Source organism: Drosophila subobscura, chromosome J (genome assembly GCF_008121235.1).
Source record: "Drosophila subobscura isolate 14011-0131.10 chromosome J, UCBerk_Dsub_1.0, whole genome shotgun sequence".
NCBI lineage: Eukaryota > Metazoa > Arthropoda > Insecta > Diptera > Drosophilidae > Drosophila > Drosophila subobscura.
In genome coordinates, this window is record NC_048532.1 from 7,014,846 (window position 1) to 7,037,047 (window position 22,202).

A 22,202-nucleotide genomic window follows, 5' to 3' on the forward strand; every position below is an offset into this window, starting at 1 on the left:
TAGAAGCAACAGCGAAGCAGGAGAGAAGCGGATAAAGAAACAGTGGAGAGAGTGCACAGATGCTTCTAGAACACTAGTGCCATCTCCCTCTATCAAATACGGTTTCTTCTTGAGGCTGCATCATTTTACACAACTCGATATTGAGAATGGCTGCGCTGATATTAATTCAACAACTGCAATATGTAAGTACGAGTATAATTAACCAAATTCCCCTTTAAATGAACCTGATTAAGCAGAGAGATAATTTCGGTTTCAACTTGCAACTTAAGCTGCTTAAATTCCCATTCGAATCGCATCTACCTCCCATCCCTCGAGGCATTTACCATTTAGAGCTATTCCTGGTACCCCCACACCATAAACAACCCACACCACAAACCCATTTGGAAAACCTCTTAAGAAAAGAAACCAAATTAAAATCCAGTATTCTCATTTCCCTGGGATTTTCTCAAGTTTTTGGTTTTGTTTCGTTCATGCTCCCTCTTCTTACTCCTTCCTTTGGTTCCTCTTTTACTCGCAATCTGTCTGTCTGTCTTGGCAATTTCTGCAAAATAGTTGCGCTTTATTTTCCAGGCAACTCTGTCATTCACCTCCCTCTCGATTCGGTCGTGTCTCCTAGAAATGTCAATAAAAATTCAATTACGTTTTCCGCCAAAAGAAAAGTTGTGTCTGAAATGATTTTCCTTATGGCCATCTCCATTTAAAATGGCCCTAGGTTTCTGGTTGTCAAGAGTGAAATTTGTTTATCATCTTCTTTGATTTGCTGTTTGGGCGGCCGAATGGATATCCAAGGCGAAGGCACTTTACTTGTGTATTTAATGGCCTAATTATGTGACCCACACACAAACACACACAAAAAGAGCCTGTGTAAATAATCATAATCATCATCGTTATGAGGGCATCCATAAAGTTTAGTGTTCACTGACAGCATCTATAAAAGGAAATTGGCGGAACTGATTTGGGGGTTTCTTTTAGTCATAACACATATGTTTCTGGTAGTAGTTGACCAAGTTTATGCTGATGTTCTTCATGGAGTAGGCAGAAGAATCAAGGTCGCGCTGTCATACATTAAGGCAGTTTTATTTCGCCTTTCAGGTAGTCGCAGCTAATCTCAAAACCGCAACATGCTCACAAGCTCTCTCTCATTCTCTCTCACAGCACACGCAAAAACATGCACTGCAAAACTTTTATACACACCCAAAGTGTTCTACAGCCGAAGCCCAGTCGGCTGTTCGATGCCGTGTTCGCTGCTCGCGTCGAGCATGTTCGAGCTAGTTTGCGTTGCGGAGTTGAGTCTTTTTTGCATACAAAACGAGACCAACGCAACACGCAACTCGTATGCAACTCCGACCTGTGCTTGAGTCCTTTTCCCACTTGCTGTTTTCCATTTTCCATCTAAGCCTAAATGTATCTCACAAAAACTTCGGACGCGGACAAGGAAACAACAGAGTTACTGTCGAATTTTGCGCCGAGTTTTCACCAACAGTGCTGCCGTCGCGTAAGGTTTTAAGTCCATCCCAACCCCACTCCATACTCTAAGGAGCAAAAACCTCAAATTTATTTTGAGCCTTTACATATTAATCAACTAAAGGCGTGGGGCCTCTGTAGCTGCATCTGTATTGGTGCGGTGTGTGTGTGTGTGTGTGTGTGTTTAGGTTGTGGTTTTCCCCACAGTTTTGTGTCGTTGTGCCGGCTTCATTAGCAGCTTCCGCTTCCGGTCTTCCCTCTCTCTATCTCTCTCTATGTATCTCTTTCTGTGGATTAATGAGGCAAAAGTGTTTTATCGTGTCGTGCGTTAAATAATTAATACAATATCAAATAAATGTTGCATAAGCCGGCTGTCATTTAGCATCTTGCGTGTGTGGCCTGTAGCATCTTGAGTGTCAGTGTTTTTGTGTGTTTATACTCTGGAATATTATTCAAGATTTTGGACAAAGTCTAAACAAGGATTCTCAATAGAACTTTGCAAGCTGCGCACTACAAAAGAAACGATAAAAGTAAGTGACTAAATAACATCATTAAACACATTTTATTTGCTAATTTTAAACCATTTAAAATGTAAATATTTCTCTTTTCTTACTGGCTCATTCCTAAACGGATATCTTGTCACATTCCAAACATTTTTATGATCCATTTCTGGCTGTCTTTATGGCAAAGGTAGATGTAATTTTGATTTGATATTTGGACATTTTTTAATGGCCTACTTGCTGCTGTTATTGGATAAATTCTTGTGTTTATGGTCTTACGGGGAATTTCCATATAATTTTATCTTTAATTTTCATCTGAGCTGCAGCAAGGGGGTGGAAAATAAAACGAGGCAGTTGGTCTGCAGAACCGTTAAGGGTACGGTACGAAGGTATGTAGAACCCCAATGTAATGGAAGGCCATTAGCCACATCACCACCCAAGCCACCCACCCTGCACCGCTACCTTCCCCAACCCCTAATTCATTCATTCATAGCCATCCACAGAGTACACAATTAATTGGTAGCAAACGTTTTGCTGCCTGCCACAAAACTTACTTTCAAGCTAGTTCATTTGCCACGCCCCTAGCCCTAGCCCAAGTCCTATTCCTATTCCGCATTAAAGCACACAGATACACACACACACAAGCAAGCCCACACACACTGGCACAGGCACAGGCACGTGCACACGTAGTTGGGGCGGCGGCGGCATGTGGCAGCATCCGAACGTAAGTAAATAATGCGTAAAACAAGTCAAGCGTTTTACGAACACTCCCATTTCTCATCAGCTTCCAACTTCCCCTCCTCAGCTCCCCCCTCCATCCACACCTTTGGTGTGTAGCACCCGCCCCCGCCCCTTTGGGGCAGAGAACAGTCAATTGTAAAATTGTAGCAGCCAACAAAGCGTGGAAGCAGAGGAAGCTAAGCGGACGATGAGCCGCCTCCTCATGATGAGGGAAAAATGGAGCTGGGAGCCAGGATTGCAGGCAGTTAGGAGCCAGGAGCCAGGCGCCATGCTACCTGCCCCCCTCCCTAAAATTACCAGGGGAAGGGTAGATGCTGGCACACACACAAAAAAATATTTACACACATGTGGCTAAAGTTTCCATTGCTTTCAGCCGCTCTCCGGTTTCTACCTCACTTTTGCTGTTATTCTTGTTAACGCAAAAATTGTCTGTCACTTTGAGACTTCCGTCATCGTCCGCCCACACCCCCGAAAAGCAGTTGGGATAAATGATGAGATGGGACAGGGCAATGGCTGCTGCAAGTAGCTGAGCGAGCGAGAGAGACGGCAGCAAGTAGGGGAATAAGTGTAGGGGAGGTGTGCAAGTAAAGCGACTAACTGAGGGTAGCAAGTGGGGCAGAAGGCAAAAAAAACCACGTCTGGTTCCCACTTGAGGCACTTCAGTGATGGCAACATTTTGTGTTTTTGTTTGCCAACTCCTCAGGCAGACATCAGCAACAAAAATAACTTTTAGAAATTATAGCACTTCAAACTGATCCAACCACTCAAAAGTAACCGCCTTTGCCTTTGACTTTGCCTGTGCCTTTTCCCTTTTCTGGCTGCTTTGAGCACTTTTAATCAGTCAATCAAATACGGTAACTGTAAGCTACAAATAAATATTTGCCAGCAGCTGTAGGAGAACAGTTTACAGCTAACTCGAGAGGTATTTATAGCTCTTTTATATAGGTTTCGATGGGGTACACAGATTGTTCTAATTTGTCAATGGAAAATATCATTCAAATTGAATCGATTAGAGGATTTGCCTATTTTTTATGTCATGGCTCTCACTGTAATGATTATTCCGCATTTAATTTGAACCTCCTTAGATTTATACTCCATCAGAAATACAAACGGCTCGCAGGTGTATTTTATCGGAATCCATTTAGTTTATGTTCTTGTTTATCATATCTAAGCCGAAATTATGATAACTACCATTTAAACATAAAACTCTGGTGGCCTTTCTTTGAGTAAGACTATAAGGGAAGACCTCTGGCGCCTTGCACTCATCAATGTACACAATTATTTACGTACTTTATAACTTTTACCCACTTTTTTGGTATCTTTTTTGCATCGTACAAATACCAGCGTGCAATTTATTGTCCACCAAAAAGAGAATGACAATTAAACAGCCAAACGATTGCATTCACCTGCGTTATTCATGGCCCCAAAATAAAACTGTCAAAGTAAAGGAAGAAAAATTGGGAAAAATTTAAAGCAAAAACTCAGAACAAACCGTGGCACCAGCCAAAACACACAACCACCTGAAACGCCACGAACCAACCACCCACGCACCACCCGGAAAGAACTGAACACCCATACCCAAATGAGCAGCAACAATAGGACAATGAACAAATGGCATTCCAAAAGTAAAGTTTTTTTCTCGTTCTCTTTATTTTGACCCTGCGAAAAGTTTGGTTTCGCTTTTTTCTTCTCTTTTTTTGACAACGAGCTTTTGAAAAATTGTGTGCCATAAATCAAGACGGGCGGGGTGTACGTGATGCACACAATCGCACAAAAATACACACACACATATAGAGCCGCATAATCGCATGTATAGGATGTAAAAACTTGCACAAATAATTTGGCATAAACAGCAATTACTTAGAAAATATTCCAGAGCCCCCCCAAAGGAATGGGAAATGGGGAAAAAAACTTTATGGTCAACTATTTTTCAACAGCTCCATTTGCAGTTATTTACATACTCGCAGTACACATTTCTGATGGATTTCTCGGGCTAGGAATTTGCTTTGTCGCTTTACTTGACTGGCTTGGGGGTCGGTCTGGGTGCAGCATATTTTCGCACATGACTTGTAAAACATATTTTGAACAATATATTCGTACAAAATGTTGTGATGGGAAGTGGCACAGAACAAGTTGAATGGCAAAATTTCCATAAAAGCGGAAACTGAATGTTTTATGTGCACAAAAAGCAAAGAAATGTTGCTCAGATTTTGTTGAATGTGTACTTAAAAAATAAGAGATGATATATGAAACATTAAATGGCTGTGTTATGTTGAAATTATGTAGGTTAAGAAGGACGTGTCGGGTTAAAGGGAAATGGCTGAGTATGTCTATTTGTTTCGCAGATTTGTGAATATATTTCCACTGCCTTAGAATCAGTTTAATAATTAATTGGATCCCATCATTAGAGAAATAATTTATTCTACTTCAAATGTTCATCAACCCCAAAATGATGAGAGATTATGTTTATGTATTGTGTTTTTTTTTGGGGTAAAGCCATTGGCTGATGTTGAATTCATTAAAAATTCCTAGACTATCGAGGTTTCTACCCTTTTCTCAACATTTTTCTTCTCTGCATCCTTTCTATTCCACCTCATGAGCCCAACCTCTTGGCTCTTTTCTGCATCATCCATCTTAATCTCATTGACTTCTTTGACTGGTTTTTGCTCATGGCTTTCATCCCATTTTCCTTTCACTTCTAATAAGCCTAATGGCATTTGCCTAAGACCCAAAATATACGTATATATAATTTATTTCACATAAAGTTGATTAAATGCTTCTTTTTCTTTCTTTCTACATGTAACGAGAGAGCATTTCCGACTTAAATTCCTTGTGCCATGAACAAAAGCAAAAGCAGAATGAAAAAAAAAACCAGAATTTTTCCGCACACGCAGACCACATGGAAAAACAAAAACTCCTTTTGTTTCGGTTTGCTGGGAAATCCGCTTAAATGTTTTTTTCGTTTTCGTTGTGTCTCGGGGTATATATTTTCGTCCTGACAACCTGCTGGCAGCATTTGTGCTGCGACGGATGCTGCCCTTGCCACAGACAACAATCCATCAAACACTTCAGTGCCACCGAATTCAATCAGACGAATCATCAATCATGTTCAGCATATTTCCACTGATGCCAAAACACATCGTAAATGTCGCATAAATGGCTTGCCACATGAAAACACAGACAAAAAAGACGGAAATTTGAAATCGATTGTATGCAAAATGATTTGTGCAAGAGCTTGAAATGTTATTTGAGAGTGCTGACTGGCTTTTTCACTCTCTGTGAAAGGAAAGTAGTTTCCCTCTTGAGTTATTTTAATGAAGAAAATAAAGGAAGTTAGAAAAAACAAACAGATATCTGGGAGGACTTCAATGCTCTTCCCTGTTGGAGCCTGAATTTGTGTTCCCTTTTGGGTATCCCTTTGCTGTTACCTTTTTTCCACCCAAATGTTCCCCTTTTATTTTCCCGCAAGTACCCATATTTCCCAGGATCAGGGTTAACAAACTCATTAGACATGCTACCCCAACCCCATGTACTCGCACACTCACACACTCCACTAGCCAGCCATGCACGTGCACATTAAGCATACGCCGCGTGGGGCCCAACTTCCGCGTATCAATGCCGTCAATGACGTGCTGGCCGTGCCACGCTTGACTGCTGCTGCGGCTTCTGCTGCTCCATTTAGCGTAAAAGCATTTAAGCCAAACAAAAGCTGAGGCCAACACATACACATAGCACACACACAGGCAAATCATTTTTTTCTCGCAGCTGGTCTCGGGATAAAAAAAGAAAAACAGAATGCTGCTGATGCTGATGCTGCTGCTGCTGCGGTAATGGTGAAGGTCAGGCCGCTGTTACGTTTTTTGGCCTAAACTTTTGGTCTTTGTGCCGCGGCTGCTGCCACTGCCACTGCCACTGCTGTTGCTGCCAATGCATCCGCCCTGCCCGACCAACCCAATATCCACTCTGCCTCTCTAAGTCTCTCTTTGGTCATGCGCTCTGGTAGCAAAGTTCCATTCTGATGCTGTCTTGGACTTTTTTTGGCCTTATAACAGTTTAGCAAATGCAGACTTTTGGGCGCTGCTGCGGCTGCTGCTGCTGCTGCTACTGCCAGGACTCTGTGTCTGTGTGTGCGTGTCTGATATTTTCATAACTTTTGTGGCCACAAACAGTGGCAGGCAGGCAGTCAGGCAGCAGCAGAAAATAAACCTTTGTTGTACGTAGAGTACCCTTTCTTTTGCAGGGGTATTGCGGCATTCTAGAGCAGGTTGCTACAGAGACAAGGAAGAAGTTTCGTTCCAACTATTATTAAGTTCCCCAAATACATAAATATGGAAAGAACTTGCTTTAAAATGTATGAAAATATTATTCTGTTAGAGCATCTCTAGCTTCGGCGTCTTTGGTTAACCTTTTTCTCTTGGCCTTTTGTTTGTTTTATTTATTTGCACGCCAAATTGCCACTGGCGCCCAATGGTTAAGCAACAAAAAACCGTAAAAGAAATGTACATATGAGTTATGTTTGACTGCTTCAACATGCAGGTGCACGGGATTAGGTGACTCTGGAGGCTAAACAATAAAAAAAGAAAGCAACATCTATGATTCAGGGATAAAATACGGAATGAAACAGCCAAAAAAACAACATAAAAATATCGTGAAAAAAAATGCAACAAGAAAGCTTTTAAAGCTTTTAAAGCAGATGAAAAATTAGCAAAATTAAACACTTTCTTAGAATAGAAATCTTCCTCTTAGAGATTTATTTCCTCTGGAATATTCCACCAAAAGAACATGGGAGTTTTTCCTTTGCACTTTTCACAGTATCTAAAGCTTTTCAGCTAGAGTTAGTTCCAAATGAATCCAAAACTATTATCAGGATATCCATTTGCAGTTTAGCTGCGAGCGGCCAATCTAACACAAAATAAATTTGTACTAATTACCGAGTTTAGTTTGCGCTAAAAACTTTCGAATAGCTCTAATGAATTCCAATAAAAAGTTGTAAATGAGTGCATTGTTTTGGGGTTTAGCTTTAAATGGAGATAATCAGTTTGCACATCTAACATTTGGACACCAAAACTCCACTCTATTCTCTGTTTTATTAGCTATATTTTGGCATTTAAATTCTGTCAATTATAAGCGTTCTTTCGTTACGCTGAATGGTGCTTAACCGGCAAATCGTTTCAAGTGTCAGCCGCTTGCATATTTTTTGGACTATTCTTCGGCTAAGTGCTGAAGTAGAATACGGAAAATGATTGCCTTTTGCAGGCACTGGAGAAAACAGAGGAGGCAGGGTGTGCTGTGGCGTTCGGTGTTCCGAACTAAATCCTCAGCTAGATGGATGGCCATAAGCTTTAATAACTGACTGACAGGCGCTGTAGATGGCGCTCGTCTCCTCCCTACCCTGATCCTGTGTGTCACTTTAATGTCATTTTCATAATATGCCCAGGCACCTTAACATTTTTATTATCTGCAGAGTGGCAGTGGGGTGGCAGTGGGTTGGCTGTGGATACTCAAGTAAGCCTCTCTAACCCCAAGGACTCCTTTGCGAAAAACTTTTATGGAGCTGCGCACTCTTTTCAAAGTCGTTTTGGGTTTGGGGGAAACAAAAGGCCGTAGATGGGGCTGTGCCATGGCTGAAGCGGAAGCTAAAGTGAAAGCTGACAGAGCAAATGCGTATTTAATTCCACGCCTCCTCCTCCAGCTCCCCTTGCCACTTTCGAGGCGATTGTTGTTGATGCGTTAACATTAATATATGTCTGCGGATACTATTGCACTGCAGTCAGAGTGAGATGGGTGCGGGTTTGCTATCCCACTCACTCTCTTTCCCACTAAGTTTTACATATTGCACACATTTCAGCACTCACAATGAGACGGAGAGAGTGAGAGACAAACAGCACGCTGATTGTCGGAGCTTTTTTAATTAATTAGTCTCATTTTTTGTCTGTTTCAATTCTCTGGTTTCACTGTACCCCTCTCTCTCCCTGTCTCTCCGTTTGATAAGTTGCTGACAAGCAGATTTTCGGCATGGGCTCATTTCTCTTCAGGGCATTCAGAATTTTTGGCCTACAAGCAAAGACGTCTGTAGGCCGTGCTTAGGCCTTTACTTTGGTCTGTTCCATAATCGGCTTAGGGCTAGGACACTGCTAATTGATAAATTTAAGATGTCCAGAGGGGCATATTACACCGAAAGAAAGCAAAGAGAAGTCGCAGAGTAGATGAAACCATAAGGAACAGTTTGCTATCGAAAAACTCACCCCTTACTGCGCTAAGCAACGCTGTGAGAGAGCATTTTCTGATATTTACAGTGCACAGTGTACTGAAGGCCATTTGTGCCCCAGGATTCTCCACCAATCAATCAGCTAAATGATGATTTTCAATTAAGTTTGATGCTCAATTAGAAAACCTTGATGAATGCCGACTGTGGAGCGGAGCGGTGCTGCAGGCCTGACTTTCTGATTGCTCTTTCTGGAGCAGGAAAACATCATTCGAACGTTAAAGGAAATCAAACACATGCCAATGCAGTCAGCCAGCCAGTCAGGCATCTATCCAACCATCCAACCATCCAACTCTCACATCTCTCGGCAGCTAAGCTGCAGCTTACTTTGGCACACACACACAACACTCCATGTATAGGCATGTGTTAGCCTGGTTTTTGCCTTGGCTTCTGTCAGCCAATTTCCTTCATTCCTTTTTTTTTCTCTCTGTGTGGACCTTTTGCAAATTTGTTCGAGAGAGCGAGCGGGTGAGAGCGGGCTAAACTTTTCAATTTGCAGTCCTTCTCGTATCTGGAGCAAAATCAGATCCGTTCACATATTTGCCTTCAATTTAAATGATGAGAAAAACCCCCTCCATATAACTCAATTATTTATATATTTACATGCAACTCGTCCGAGCTTTCCAATTGCGAAGCGGAAAACTGCAACTAAGCGGAAAAACTATGGAGGAAAAGCTTAGCAAAAGTTTTGACTAAACAGCTTAAGGGGATGGCGTGGCGGAAGGGGCAGGGAAAGTTTTGTTTGGTTATTTTATTTGGCAATTAGTTTGAATTGCTGAAGGAGAAGAGAGGTCTGCTAAAAATTTGCGAAAAATATGCTAGAAATTGGCCAGAAATATGCAAATTCAAATGGAAATAAAAGTGCCATTTATGAGCATTTCCCATTTGCATAAATAAACAAATTCATGGTCAAGTATTTGTCTGTTCATTTATTTGAAATGCCATTAATTTACGTGCATTTCTAATCGATGATAAAAGTTTAATTCATTTGCCATTTATTTATTGATTTTGAAGTTGGTAAAAAGCGCAAAAGTTGCTGTGGCCAGGCCAAAATGTCAATTGCACTTCACAAAATGCTCGAAAATCCATCAATTATGAAATGCACACAAATATTGCAGGCAAATGTCAGGCCAAATGTCGTATTCATGTGCCAAAAATACTGCAACACATTTCAAGACAACAAAACCAAAGATAAAAGCAAATAAATTCGAGTAAAATCCGAATAAAACCCAAATAAAACCCAAATAAAATGCAGGTCAACCGAAGCCGTCCCTTTTCACCTTCCACTCCAGCTATCCGTGCTAATAGAAAACCAAATAAAAATACCTTCACATCCAATAGAACACAAATCAAGGCAAAAGTTCTCAATATCCTACGTATCCGATGTTCAGCATGCAAATGTTGGTAGTCCTGTCCCGTGTCCAATGTTCAACATTCAAATGTTAGTAGTCCTGCGTCCTGTGTGTCCTTCAATGGCTTTTTGGCCCTCTATCGGATTCACTCTCATTGATAGACGAATGCGTTTTTGTGCAAAGGAAAAGTTGGAATTAAAAACACTCCAACTGTGGCACTAGAGTATGAGATGGCAGATGGAATACGAGTGTGGACTCGGATTCAAAAGAGGATAAGCTGCAAAAAAAAAAGAGAGAAGAAAGGAAGAAGGAACTGAAATCAATATTATGCAGACAGCATAGACAACGAGAGCCCATCATCCAGTGCCGCTCATTGTGATGAGTGGACTTTCGACTGACTGCCAGTTCAACTGTTGCACGGAGACCCAACCCACAGCCTACCCAAAGGGGGGACTAAAATTGCCACTTGACAAATTTCTACACTCAGCTCGGTCTCTCTTTCTGTCTTTGGCCAAAAGTTTTGTCTATGTGTGTGGAAACATCCATGTGGATTGCTGGCAAAGTTTTTGCTGCGAAAGTCCCAACAACTTGACCAACCATTTCAAATGGCTAATCGTCAAATGCTCCAGCAATGCTGCTTACCAGGGACATGGGATCTCGATATCTCGACATGTCGCTCTCATTAAAAAGTAAAATAAACAAGCAGCGGGTGAAAAACTTTTGCCCCAAAAAAGCAGCAAAAAGCAGCAGCAGCAGATACCGGGAAAGCCACTTGAGAACGCAGCAAAAGTTTTTCATTTATAACGAGCTCAGGTTCCCTCGAGTGGGTGCATAGAGAGACAGAGGCGGAAGAGGGCTAGAGTTCAGAGTGTGTGACTCTGCTGTACAAATAGAAATAGCAACCAATGCCGTGGGTTATGTGGAGTTTAGCTATCTCTGTGTGTGTATCCTTGCTTTCTATCTGTGTGTGCCAAAACTCTAAATGCGCGGTAATGAAATTGTTGGCAGCAACAGCATACAGAGAGACAGTCGTCATCAACACCATTTTATGGCAGGCAGGGTTCCGGTCTGAGCGCGACTTCCCGCAGCTTTTACGCCGGTAAGCCAAAAAGTTGCGCCACGAAAATGTTTCGCCAGGACCAAGGACCAAAGGATAGCAACAGCCACACTAAAACTGAAAAGTGTGTACTAAGTTTTTGTTGGAGGAGAGATCCTTACATGACGCTTTGCTTTGCTTTATGGCCACTTGAAGAGCTTAAGATCTGAATGAATTTATATTGAATAAAATGTCAAGTTTTGGGTTGGATTTCTTGGCTGGCAGTCACACATTTTGTGTTGCATTTAAGTAAACATTTTAAGCAGCCCAAAATCAAACACACACATTAATTTAGAGTCCTCTTAGGGGTTTTCAATGGACATTTGTTTGGCAAAGTTTTGGAGCACTGTCTAAGCTGTTTCGTTTCTGCTATAAAAGTTTTCAAATTAAAGCAAAACATTGCAGCAGACATTCAAAAAACTTCAAAGATTAAGCCAAGAGCGCTTGTTGTTTGGGTCCAAATAATTTTGAATAAATTACAGCAAAAGTCTAGCAGTTGTGACTTTGTCGAGTTTAAACAATAAAGATTAGAGACAGAAGAAAGGGAAATTTTGTGGAGTTTAAACATTAAAGATTGGGGATAGAGAAATAGAAGAAAAGAAATCAATAGTGCTTTGAGCATTCCTTTAAAAATTACGCTAAAGTTAGCCAAGAAGTCTGTAAGAAACTTGCGCATCCAACTATCCAGTATTCATCCGAAACTTGTACCCATACGGTCATGCTGTTTCCACTTCCCCATCAAATATTTACCTTTATTCAATGCGCCGCAAAAGCTTCTCCTTTTTACACTATTTAACCCAATAAACTTCCGATTGAATAATTCAATAAAAACATTGCAATTCGAACGGCACACGCAGCATTGTTTCCATCATTATTTGTGCATGTTAATTGCCCATTTTATGGACTATTTGTTTGGCACTAATTACGCAAATAGAGTGGAAAAGTGTTACTTTTCAATGATATAATTACCAGCGATTGCAATGAACTCTGGCTACTTAATCAAGCTGCCAGCAATTGCAATGATGATTATCTGACAAACTGCTTGTAGTTTAAACATTCAGATAATTATTTACATAAATTAAAAGGAGCTGCCCAAATGCTCTCATCAAGAATTATGACATAATTGTGGCAGCTGTCAGCCGTTTGGTTTATTGAATCACTGAAATTTGTACAAATCTTTTGCTAGTTTCTGCAATGAAAACGCTCAATCCCACGGAGCACTGCCAGGCGTATGTGGCAGCTTCACTTGCATTGATTGAAGTTGTTTTGAGCCTTCTGCGTGGCTTGTTCTTGGTGACCGATGAATGCGGATTGGCATCGTTATTTTCCGAAAACAAACCTCAAGTCGGATCTCAATGGAGCTGAAATGGTCCATTGCCTGTGCCTCGGCATTGGCGACAACTATGATCCTGGCACGGGATCAAGCTGAAGGATCTGTCTCTGTTTGCGAAGTTGATGACATATATTATTTATAGCATTTAAGGATTGAAGTAATTTTGATGGCCATCTTTTCTGTCACAAATTCAGAATATCTCCCATATTTTCTCTATAAAAACAAAGCACTCACTGAGCATTTAGACAGTCATTTATCACATACCAAAGCATAATGTTCCATTAGTCTTGTTCTGTTCGTTGCTCGTTTGTTACGTTTTTTTGTTTATTTCCCCAAAAAATTTGTGTGAAAAATTTCTAGTTTTATTTTAAAAATTATTCGTAGCATTTCTTCGTGTTTACTTTTTAACTTCCAAGCGTGGAATTTCCCTTTTATTATCGCGACGTCTTTGGCTTTTCACTCTGCAATTTTCAAAATGAATCGCTTGCGTAGGAGCTTCCTGAAGTCGGTCATTCGGCAGCCCAGACCGTGGGCCTCGTTCATTCGCGGTGCCTGCGGCGAGCCGGCTGGCTTCAAGGGTCTCGTGGTGGGTCTCTACCAGAAGGAGGGCGACAAGGGTCCCAGGCTGACGCCCAGCGGCGAGAAGCTGGACGATCGCCTGCACGGCCGACTTTCGGAGCTGATCTGCCAGACAAAGATCACCGGGGCGCTGGGCCGGGGCAAAGTATTCAACAGCGTCGATCCGGAATATCGCAGCATTGCTGTGGTCGGTGTGGGGCTCGAGGGCATCGGCTTCAATGAGCTCGAGATGCTGGACGAGGGCATGGAGAATGTGCGCAAGGCTGCCGGCATTGGTGCTCGATCCTTGCAGGAGGTTGGCTGCCACGAGGTGTGGGTCGATGGCATGGACTATGCCGAACAGGCGGCCGAGGGCGCTGGCCTCGCCACATGGCGCTTCACCGAGCAGCTGTCCAAGAAGAATACTCCAATGATACCGAAACTGGAGCTATACGATTCCCCCGACATTGACAACTGGACGCGTGGCATCTTCAAGGCGGATGCCCAGAACCTGGCGCGGCGGCTCAGCGATTCCGCCGCCAACTGCATGACGCCCACAACATTCGCGCAGAACACCGTGGACGCTCTCTGTCCTTGTGGCATCACAGTCGAGGTGCGCACCATGGACTGGATTGAGAACCAGAAGCTGCACTCCTTTCTCATGATCGCAAAGGGCAGCTGTGAGCCGCCCGTCGTTATGGAGCTGAGCTACTGCGGCACCTCGCCCGAGGACAAACCCATTCTGTTTGTGGGCAAAGGCATGACCTTCAATTCGGGCGGCCTCAATCTGCGCAGGTGCAGGGGCATGGACGAGTATCGTGGTTCCATGTCTGGCGCTGCTGCCTGCGTGGGAATGTTGCGCTGCTGCGCCGCTCTCTCGCTGCCCATAAATATCGTTTGCATTATCCCGCTGTGCGAGAATTTGCCATCGGGAATGTCGTGCAAGCCGGGCGATGTCGTCACCCTGCTCAATGCCAAGTCAATGGCTGTGCGGGATCTGGACAAGGCCGGTGTCGTGATGATGGCCGATCCAATGATCTACGGACAGAATGCCTACAAGCCGCGTCTCGTCATCGATGTGGCAACACTGGCCACCGGCGTGCAGATGGCCTTTGGTGGCGGCGCCACTGGCATCTTCTCCAATTCCCATTACATTTGGAAGCAGTTCCAAGGTGCCGGCGCCCTCACTGGCGATCGTGTCTGGCGTTTGCCTTTGTGGAATTACTACAAGAAGCAAGTCACCGACGAACTTGGCTACGATCTGAGCAACAATGGCCGTGGCCGTGCCTCGTCCTGCCTGGCGGCTGCAATTCTGCACGAGCTGGTGCCCTGCTCAGATTGGGCACATCTCGATACACGCGGCACTGGCATGCTCACGAAATACGGCATCATACCCTATCTGACCCAGGGACGCATGACTGGGCGACCCGTGCGGACCATGGTGCAGCTTATCTATCAATTGGCATGCCCGGCACACAAGTAATTGTCCAAATTTGATCACGATTTGATTTTTAACCAATAAAAATGAGAGCAAATGTTATAGAAGTTCACTATGAACTGGTTCCTTTTCTGGTTCTAAAAGAAAGACCAATTCTCCTTTATTTTGCGGAATTTTGTGTTATAATTGTTTTTGTGAACATTTTATGACTTTGGAGAGAGCCTTAACCAGTTACGGGTTCTCCTTTACTAGTAGTTCCGCTTTTAATGAACTAGTTCTTAAAACAAGTGAAAATGTAGACCAAAGTTCGAACAATTTAGTGGAATTTCGACTGATTTGATTTTCTCTTAAAGAGTTTATTGTCTTGGGACATAGTATGAAACAGTTACTGGCTCTCAAGAGCAAATGACACACAAATACACTCGGAACTAGCTACTTTATAGGTAGTTCAACTTTTAATGAAGTAGTTCTTAAAATAATTAGACCAAAATTCTTTCAATTCGCTTTATTTTTTTACTGATATGATTTTATTTTCAAATATTTCACTGACAGAAACTTACCATCAGTACAAACGTCATAGGAACTATGACTAGGAACCGCTTTCTTTATTAGTAGTTCCACTTATGAAGAACTAGTTCTTAAAAGAGTTAAACAGAATTTAATAGAATTTCGACCAAAATTCTATAAGTTCAAGGAATTTTCGACTGATTTCATTATCTTTTAAAAAAATTGCACTGCCTGGGATGCTTTTATTTCCAAACTAGAACATTTCCACTCGGAACTAGTTCCCGTAGGAACTAAACTGCGTAACCCTATAAATGTTTGCCAATTTTAACGAGAATTTGTATGTTCAATCTGCAAATTTCGATTACCTTTAGAAACCACTTTCAGCCAGCAACTCCACCTATGATGCAGAGGCCCAACCTGTTACTACCTTTCTTTCCCCCCTGCCCATCCCAATTAGGTAAACAAATTGTGGGCAATTTTCACACATTTGACACGTTTCAGCCATTTTCAGGCCCATCCACAAGGACACCTCAATGGGCACGACGTGGGCTGATACAAGGGACCCCAAGAGCTAAAAGGATATTTGCATTTACACATGAGCTCATCCCCCGGCCGCCGCCTTGTGTCGTGTCTTTGTTGATGAAATTGCTGTAGGATATTACTTTGAATTATCATAAATAACAGAGCAATACGAGAGGATGTGTGCGGGGGGTAATAGTATCAGGTGGCCTTTATGTTGGGGCTTAATATATGTCCATATATTTATCAGTTTATTCTGTTGCTATCGCTATCATGTAATAATCTTTTAAACTTGTCCCCACTCAATGGGTTTCTGTTGTTTCTGGTTAATGTACTTAATGCCAAGTGAAGTGCAAATGGATTGCCACTTAAAAAAACGAAAAACAACACAGAGAAATGCGGTAGTTCCGGTTGAGACTTTTACTCAGATTTTCCCATTGATTGGTATTTAAAATTTCATTAAAATTCCTTTCCGTTTACACAATAAATCGACAAGGACACCAGGCAGAAAAGGCGGAAAATGTTTCTTCGGTTTCCTCTCTTCGGTCCTCCTCTTTTGTTCGGATATTAAACATTTTCATCATTATCCTTGCTGCTGCTGCTACAGCTGCTGCTGTTGCTCTTACACGTGCCTGATGCCATTTATCTATGGGAATATATATATAGAGATGCATATATATATGGAGACACAGTTTCACAGTTGGTCTTTGCTGCCTGACACGTACTGGCCATGCGGCAATTTCAATTTATTTCATTTTTCATTACACATATTGGACTTGTACGCTCAAACGAATTAAATTAAGCTCTCAACCAAAGACCAAAAGTGGTGGAAAAATATGGCAAAATTAACATAATGCTGTTGAGGCTTTCAGCTTTACGTCTTTAATGGGGGGACCACGCCCACTGCCTGGTTAAGTCAACAATAATTTGTTTGTTAACAAAGCCAAAATTCAATTACAGTTGAGCAAGAGGCCACAAAAGGCAGCAGGCACCAGGCACCAGGCATCCTGCAAGCCAAGTACAATGTGCTTAGGATATGTAGACTCACATGAAAGGTAGGGGTAGGGGCAACCCACAGCCTATACAATATTACAACAAAAGAGGGTTATGCTGGGGCTAGACGTTGTAGCCATGTGTGTGTGTGCCTCATAGAACTTTTTCAATTTGATTTTCTTCGCTTTTTGCCACACTTTTTGCACGGGCAAAAGTTCACTCTGACTCAAAAATTAATAAAATAAAATAAAATTCATACAAAAGACTACTAAAAATTTATATTTGCAATTGGCTTAAACAAATGTGAAACCCAATACAAAAGCTGCAGCCTTTTGCCAACTTCAATTAATATTTACATTAAAATTTTGCTTTTAAAAATACTTTTGCGGGTTTTGCTGCAGGATAAAAGTGATTAAAACCATAAATACAGCACCCAAAATATGTAACTTACGTCTCCAGCACCATTGTTGCCATTTTTGAATGCTTCTGGGAAGTTTGCTAGTCGGTACATCTTGAGTGCTTCGTGCGGATTTCGATTGCCATCGCCGCGACCCATCACCAGTTTAGTCGAGCTCCAAACCCGATTGACCACAATCGGCAGCATAGCCAGCAGAGTGCGTTGCATGTTTAAAATTTATTTTATAACTGAAAATTTAGCTTAAAAAATACTGACAAAAAAAACTACAAAGTCAACGAGAGGAGCGTTAAACTTTGAATGTGAAAATGATTGGAAATTTGTTTGACTTTTGAGTTTTGAAGCTTGGCAAAGGCCACTGCGACACCCAGGGGCACTGTTCAAATGGATTTTACTCTGTGTGTCCATTTGGTTGACTGCCTCGGAAGCTGATTGGTCTGGCCCCCAAAAAAGTTAGTTTGCTGCCAATAAATCAAATTCCCAATCACATAAGAGGCATCAAACCAATTTTCAGTCCTCTCCCTACACTTTGCCCATTAATCAATCATAAAAGTGAGAGGAACTTGTCGCTGGTTGCGGAGAGGAAACCAGATCGAAAACCAGGCCAAACGGAAGTTGTCAGCTGCTTTTGGGTGGGATTCATCCTTGCCATGCCTTGCCTTGCATATGGCACAGAATTTAAAGCTTTGGGTTAATATTTGACTCAATTAAAGTGGGTTCTTAATTAAGCTCGCAACGAGGGTCCATATAGAGGGTGTGGCAGCTGCCTGTCAGCATCGTAGGAGAGAGAACGACACTGACGACAGGCAGCCACAAAGCGGATGAGTACGACGAGGATGTCGACACAGACTAGGACGAGTTCGAGTACGGAACACATAGCCAAAGGCAATAATCGCAATTTAATATTCATGACGTTCTCACAGTCAATGTATTTTGAAAATGTTGCAGCTGTATCCTTACAGTTTGCTCTTAAACAACTGTCAGGCGGCAAAAGTTTGTGTGGAGATCGACTGGGGAATGGTTTATAGAGCAACTTCTGGCCGTTGCAGTTGGTGGCGTTTCAGTTAAAATCTCTGACAGTTTGTTGGCCATCTATTGGGTTTGGTTTTGCCAGAGTTTTGTCGCCTGTGCGACTGTTTTGCTTTGGGGTTTACTGTTTGCATCGTTGTCCTTACATTCAATAAGCTGGGCAGGAGCCTCCCCCAGGCAGTGGCAGGCACTCCGTAGACTTCACTGGCAACTGGCAACACCCTTTGCTCATCAGTTATTTATCATATTGTGAACTACACTCCGCCACTTCCCTTCCACTTTCCATTCCACTTCCCATTCCTCTCTTTTTTTTTCCTCCACATTTTTCCAGTTTCTTTAACTTCCTTTCAGTCTTTTGTGTGTGTTTGTTTGCTTGTGTTTGTGCATTCTTCTGGTGCTCCTCTCTACATATTTTTCCGAGCACTTCCGCTGGTTTTTTTTCTTGGCTAGTTCTGCCCTGACTTCTGCGGCCAAACTAGTTTTCCCCCAAAGCTGATTTGCTTTCAGCGATAAGTGAGGCAAAGTCTTGCTTCCCTCTAAGCTTTATTTGCCTTCGTTTTTTTTTTTGTGTGTGCTTCTGGCCAAAATTTATGACTACCGCATGGGCAGAACGTCTGAGAATTAATTCTCCCTGCCTTCCCCCACGCTCAATTCTATATTTTGGGGCTGCCTCTCTGGAGCATTATCATCACATCAGCTGCTTATGCTGATTGGTTGGCATTAATAACAGGGTTCTGGCCAGCCATATGCCCCCGAGCTGAAATGTTCTGCTATTGGAAAATAGTTTGGCACGTGCTCAATGGCCATTGTTGTGGGATAAACGTTTGGTTTATGCCTCATTCAAGTGGAAAAGAATGATTTTTCCTCGACCGAAAAATCTCTTTTGATTAATGATTTTTCGGACCCAAGTTCTGGCTACAATTGTTGGTCTATAAACCATTTTGCTTATTGACATAATTGTACAAAATATGCCGTAAACTACTCTAGTCAGTGGCCATCCCCCAAAGCCACATAATGAGCAAACATCTGGCCTAGAGTCAACATTTGACTTGCCCATGAATAATTGCATAATTAATAATGAAAATTAAATGTAAATTTGCGCAAAGAAGATGCCCAGCTCCAGCAACCCACGAGTATCCACTGTCTTGTCTCGCTGGCAAATCTCTTTGCATAATTGAAAGGCCCGGCCAGGATGTTCCGTTTTATGGATGTCGCACTCGCATCCGAGCGGATGCAGAAACGCTTTTGGTCAGGCAGACAAGAGACAGCAGACAGGAGACGGGAGACGGCAGACTTTGGCCGGAGGAGCAGAAACTTTCAAGTCGTCTCTGCCCAGCAAATGCTAAATTTGACAGGAAAAAGTTTCGCTTCCCCGACGCCCAAATTGAAGTTGAAGCTGAAGTCATTTGGGTGGATTCTACAGTGGGCTGCAGGCTGCAGTTTGCATTCTGCAGGAGCTGTATTTGCATAGCTTTAGCCTCGGGCTTTAATTTCTTAAATTCTTAATTCTGCTAAGCTTCAGCAGAGAATTTCTAAATATTTATCCTTCCCACACTTCGGTCCAGTTCTTCCCACATTTTATTTGTTTTTATTTTTCGTAATTTCCAATTAGTTTTTCTTAGAGCATTCGCTCAGCGTTTGCTGCCAACTATTTTGCCGCATTTTATCTTCAGCAGCTTGACTCGCAATTTCTTCATTTGTCTGCCCATTTTTCTTTAGTTTTCCATGGGGTTTTCTTCACGGAAAGGTGCCCCTGATGACGCACCCAGACAGCGCTTTTGTTCATCTTTCTCATAACATTTTTGCGCGCCGCATTGCTGTGGTATTTTCTGTTGTAGAAATTAGCAGCAACTCTCTCTCAGTGTTCCTGTGAACCATAGAAAACGTGAATTGCCAGAGGGCACTTTTCCTTGTCGCAGTTTTTCCCGTTGCCATTTGCTGTTGATGTTGCTTCTGTGCCATTTATGACACTTGAAAGTGCTACGCGTGCCCCCCCAGCCACATCGCCGCAGAGTCATTGTTGGGAAAAGTCGTTAGCCTGATGTTCTGCCTCATTATGTGGCGCTAGAGATAAAAAGCGCAGGAGATACACGACAGACACCCTGTATGGCCCCATAACGTTGGCTCGTTTGCCTTTTGTTCCCGTTGATCCAATTAAAAATTCAACGCTTGCGGCGCGCCAGCAACGTTGTCCAAAAATTCTGTTACTAAATTTTGCTGGTGTTACGCATTTTGTGTTTATTTGCCCAAGGTAAATGTAGAGTAGAGTTGGGGCATGATGTACTCAGGCAAGGGTATGTAACAGCCTATTAATGAGAGGACATTGCATGCCATAGGAGAATTTTAGCTACTTCTGTGGCAGCTTCAAGTTTGTTGGGTTTAAAAAAATACAGAAAAATAATTTGGGATTTATATAATTCAAAAAAATTCAATGCGGCAAATAAGATGCAATTTCTCTTCTCATATTCTCCACCTTTATCCCTCTTTCTCCACCTCCACAGCAACATTTTCCTTACCATTTTCAATACATATTTTTCATATAAATATTTACAGCGCATCCCATTTGCCGTGGCGCTCAGCCTTGGCCATAGATCTCTGTCAGAAATATGAAACCAAATCTCTGCTACACAAAACAATAATTTGAATTTCTCATTCCCCCCCTCTGTCGCTCCCGCTCCCCTGATGTCCTCCTTATCCACTGCTGCCAGGCGGTTATGCAAATATTTGTTTAGCAACAAGAATGATATTGAAATAACGAGAAGTGGGTTCGGTTTCGTTTCCCATTTTGTATACATTTCTAGGAAATTTCTATTATCAACAAGAATTTTGCCAAAAAATGCCAGGCCCAAACAATCTCAGGAATTGTTTAGCTTTTGTTGTGGGGTGTCAATGCAAAGCCAATTAAACGTTGATTGCCACAAAAATGGCAATTAATTAAGGTATTTCTAACATTTAAATACCATTTGCTGGCAGCTATATTTATGGGCATTAAAGTGCAATTACATATTTATGCGTCGATTAGGAAAAAGCTGTCTCTGTGGCTTCTCCTTTTGCCGCAGTATTTCCTGGCACAAACCCTTTCGTGATATTTCATATTATCCATCATTATGGCATAAATTAATTCAATTAAATCTGCAAAGGCAAAGAAATTTTTCACTTCAGGCAACCCAGAGAGACGTTTGCCATCGACCATTTTCCGAGTCTCCTTTTGATTTTCTTCGCTTGAGTGCCAGAGTGCAGAGGAGCAGAAAAAAGCACGAAATATTTATGGCATATCCACTTAATCCAGCTAAAAAACGTTGGAGTGTCCTTCTTTCTCTCTCTCTCTCTCTTTTTCTCTCTCTGTCTCTGTCTCTCGCAATGATTGAATGCCGGCGCTGCAGTCTGCAGCTCAATTAAAATGGAAATTCAAGTGGATTTTGCTATAATTACGCGTTGCGGTCTCGCATTTCCCCCCATCGATCGATTACCGTTTTTGGGTTTTAGAGTTTGTTGACTTTGCAAATTTTCCACGAAACGTACGGAAAATCTAAACAACAAAAGGAAAATAGCAGCGCCAGCGGCAGCCGCAGGAGGAGTGGCAGTGGGAAATGCAAATTTTAAATTCAAATACGACGACCGACAGCATCAGATATACATATGTATGTATGTATGTATGCAGCTATGTAAATACATAGTTATACGGGTGTACATGTGTGTGTTTGTATTTTCAAAAAGTTGCTTGTTATTCCCACTCATGTCTGGCAAATTGTCGTCACTTACTCGTATCGTCCGCCGCTTCCCTGTTTCTGCTGGTTTATGTAAATGGATATTTGCATATTTTTAAGGCCAACACTATTGTGTGTCCTTGTGTGTATGCAAAATAAGAGCCTTGTATGACAAGGCTCCTCCCATGTCTCCCATCTGTGTGCCGCTTGGACATTTTCAAGAAGTTTTTTACACAAAACTCTGACATGTGTTGGGTCCTCCTGGCACAGGATGTGCCCTTGTTG

At 42.2% G+C, this 22,202-nt stretch overlaps 1 protein-coding gene across 1 annotated transcript; it reads left to right on the plus strand.

The window, feature by feature from the left end:
• Window positions 1-13,109: 13,109 nt before the first annotated feature.
• LOC117895380 (cytosol aminopeptidase-like) lies at window positions 13,110-14,797 on the plus strand. The gene is made up of 2 exons (XM_034802999.1): window positions 13,110-13,271; window positions 13,302-14,797. The coding sequence occupies exons 1-2, from the start codon at window positions 13,227-13,229 to the stop codon at window positions 14,790-14,792; spliced, it is 1,536 nt and encodes a 511-aa protein (XP_034658890.1). The 5' UTR covers window positions 13,110-13,226; the 3' UTR covers window positions 14,793-14,797.
• The last annotated feature ends 7,405 nt before the right edge of the window (window positions 14,798-22,202 follow it).

Coding starts and splice junctions, on each gene's coding strand:
- LOC117895380 (XM_034802999.1), top strand. CDS start 13,227: ATGAATCGCTTGCGTAGGAGCTTCCTGAAGTCGGTCATTCGGCAG. Junction 13,272..13,301: donor TGAAGTCGGTCATTCGGCAG/CCCAGACCGTGG, acceptor TTCATTCGCGGT/GCCTGCGGCGAGCCGGCTGG.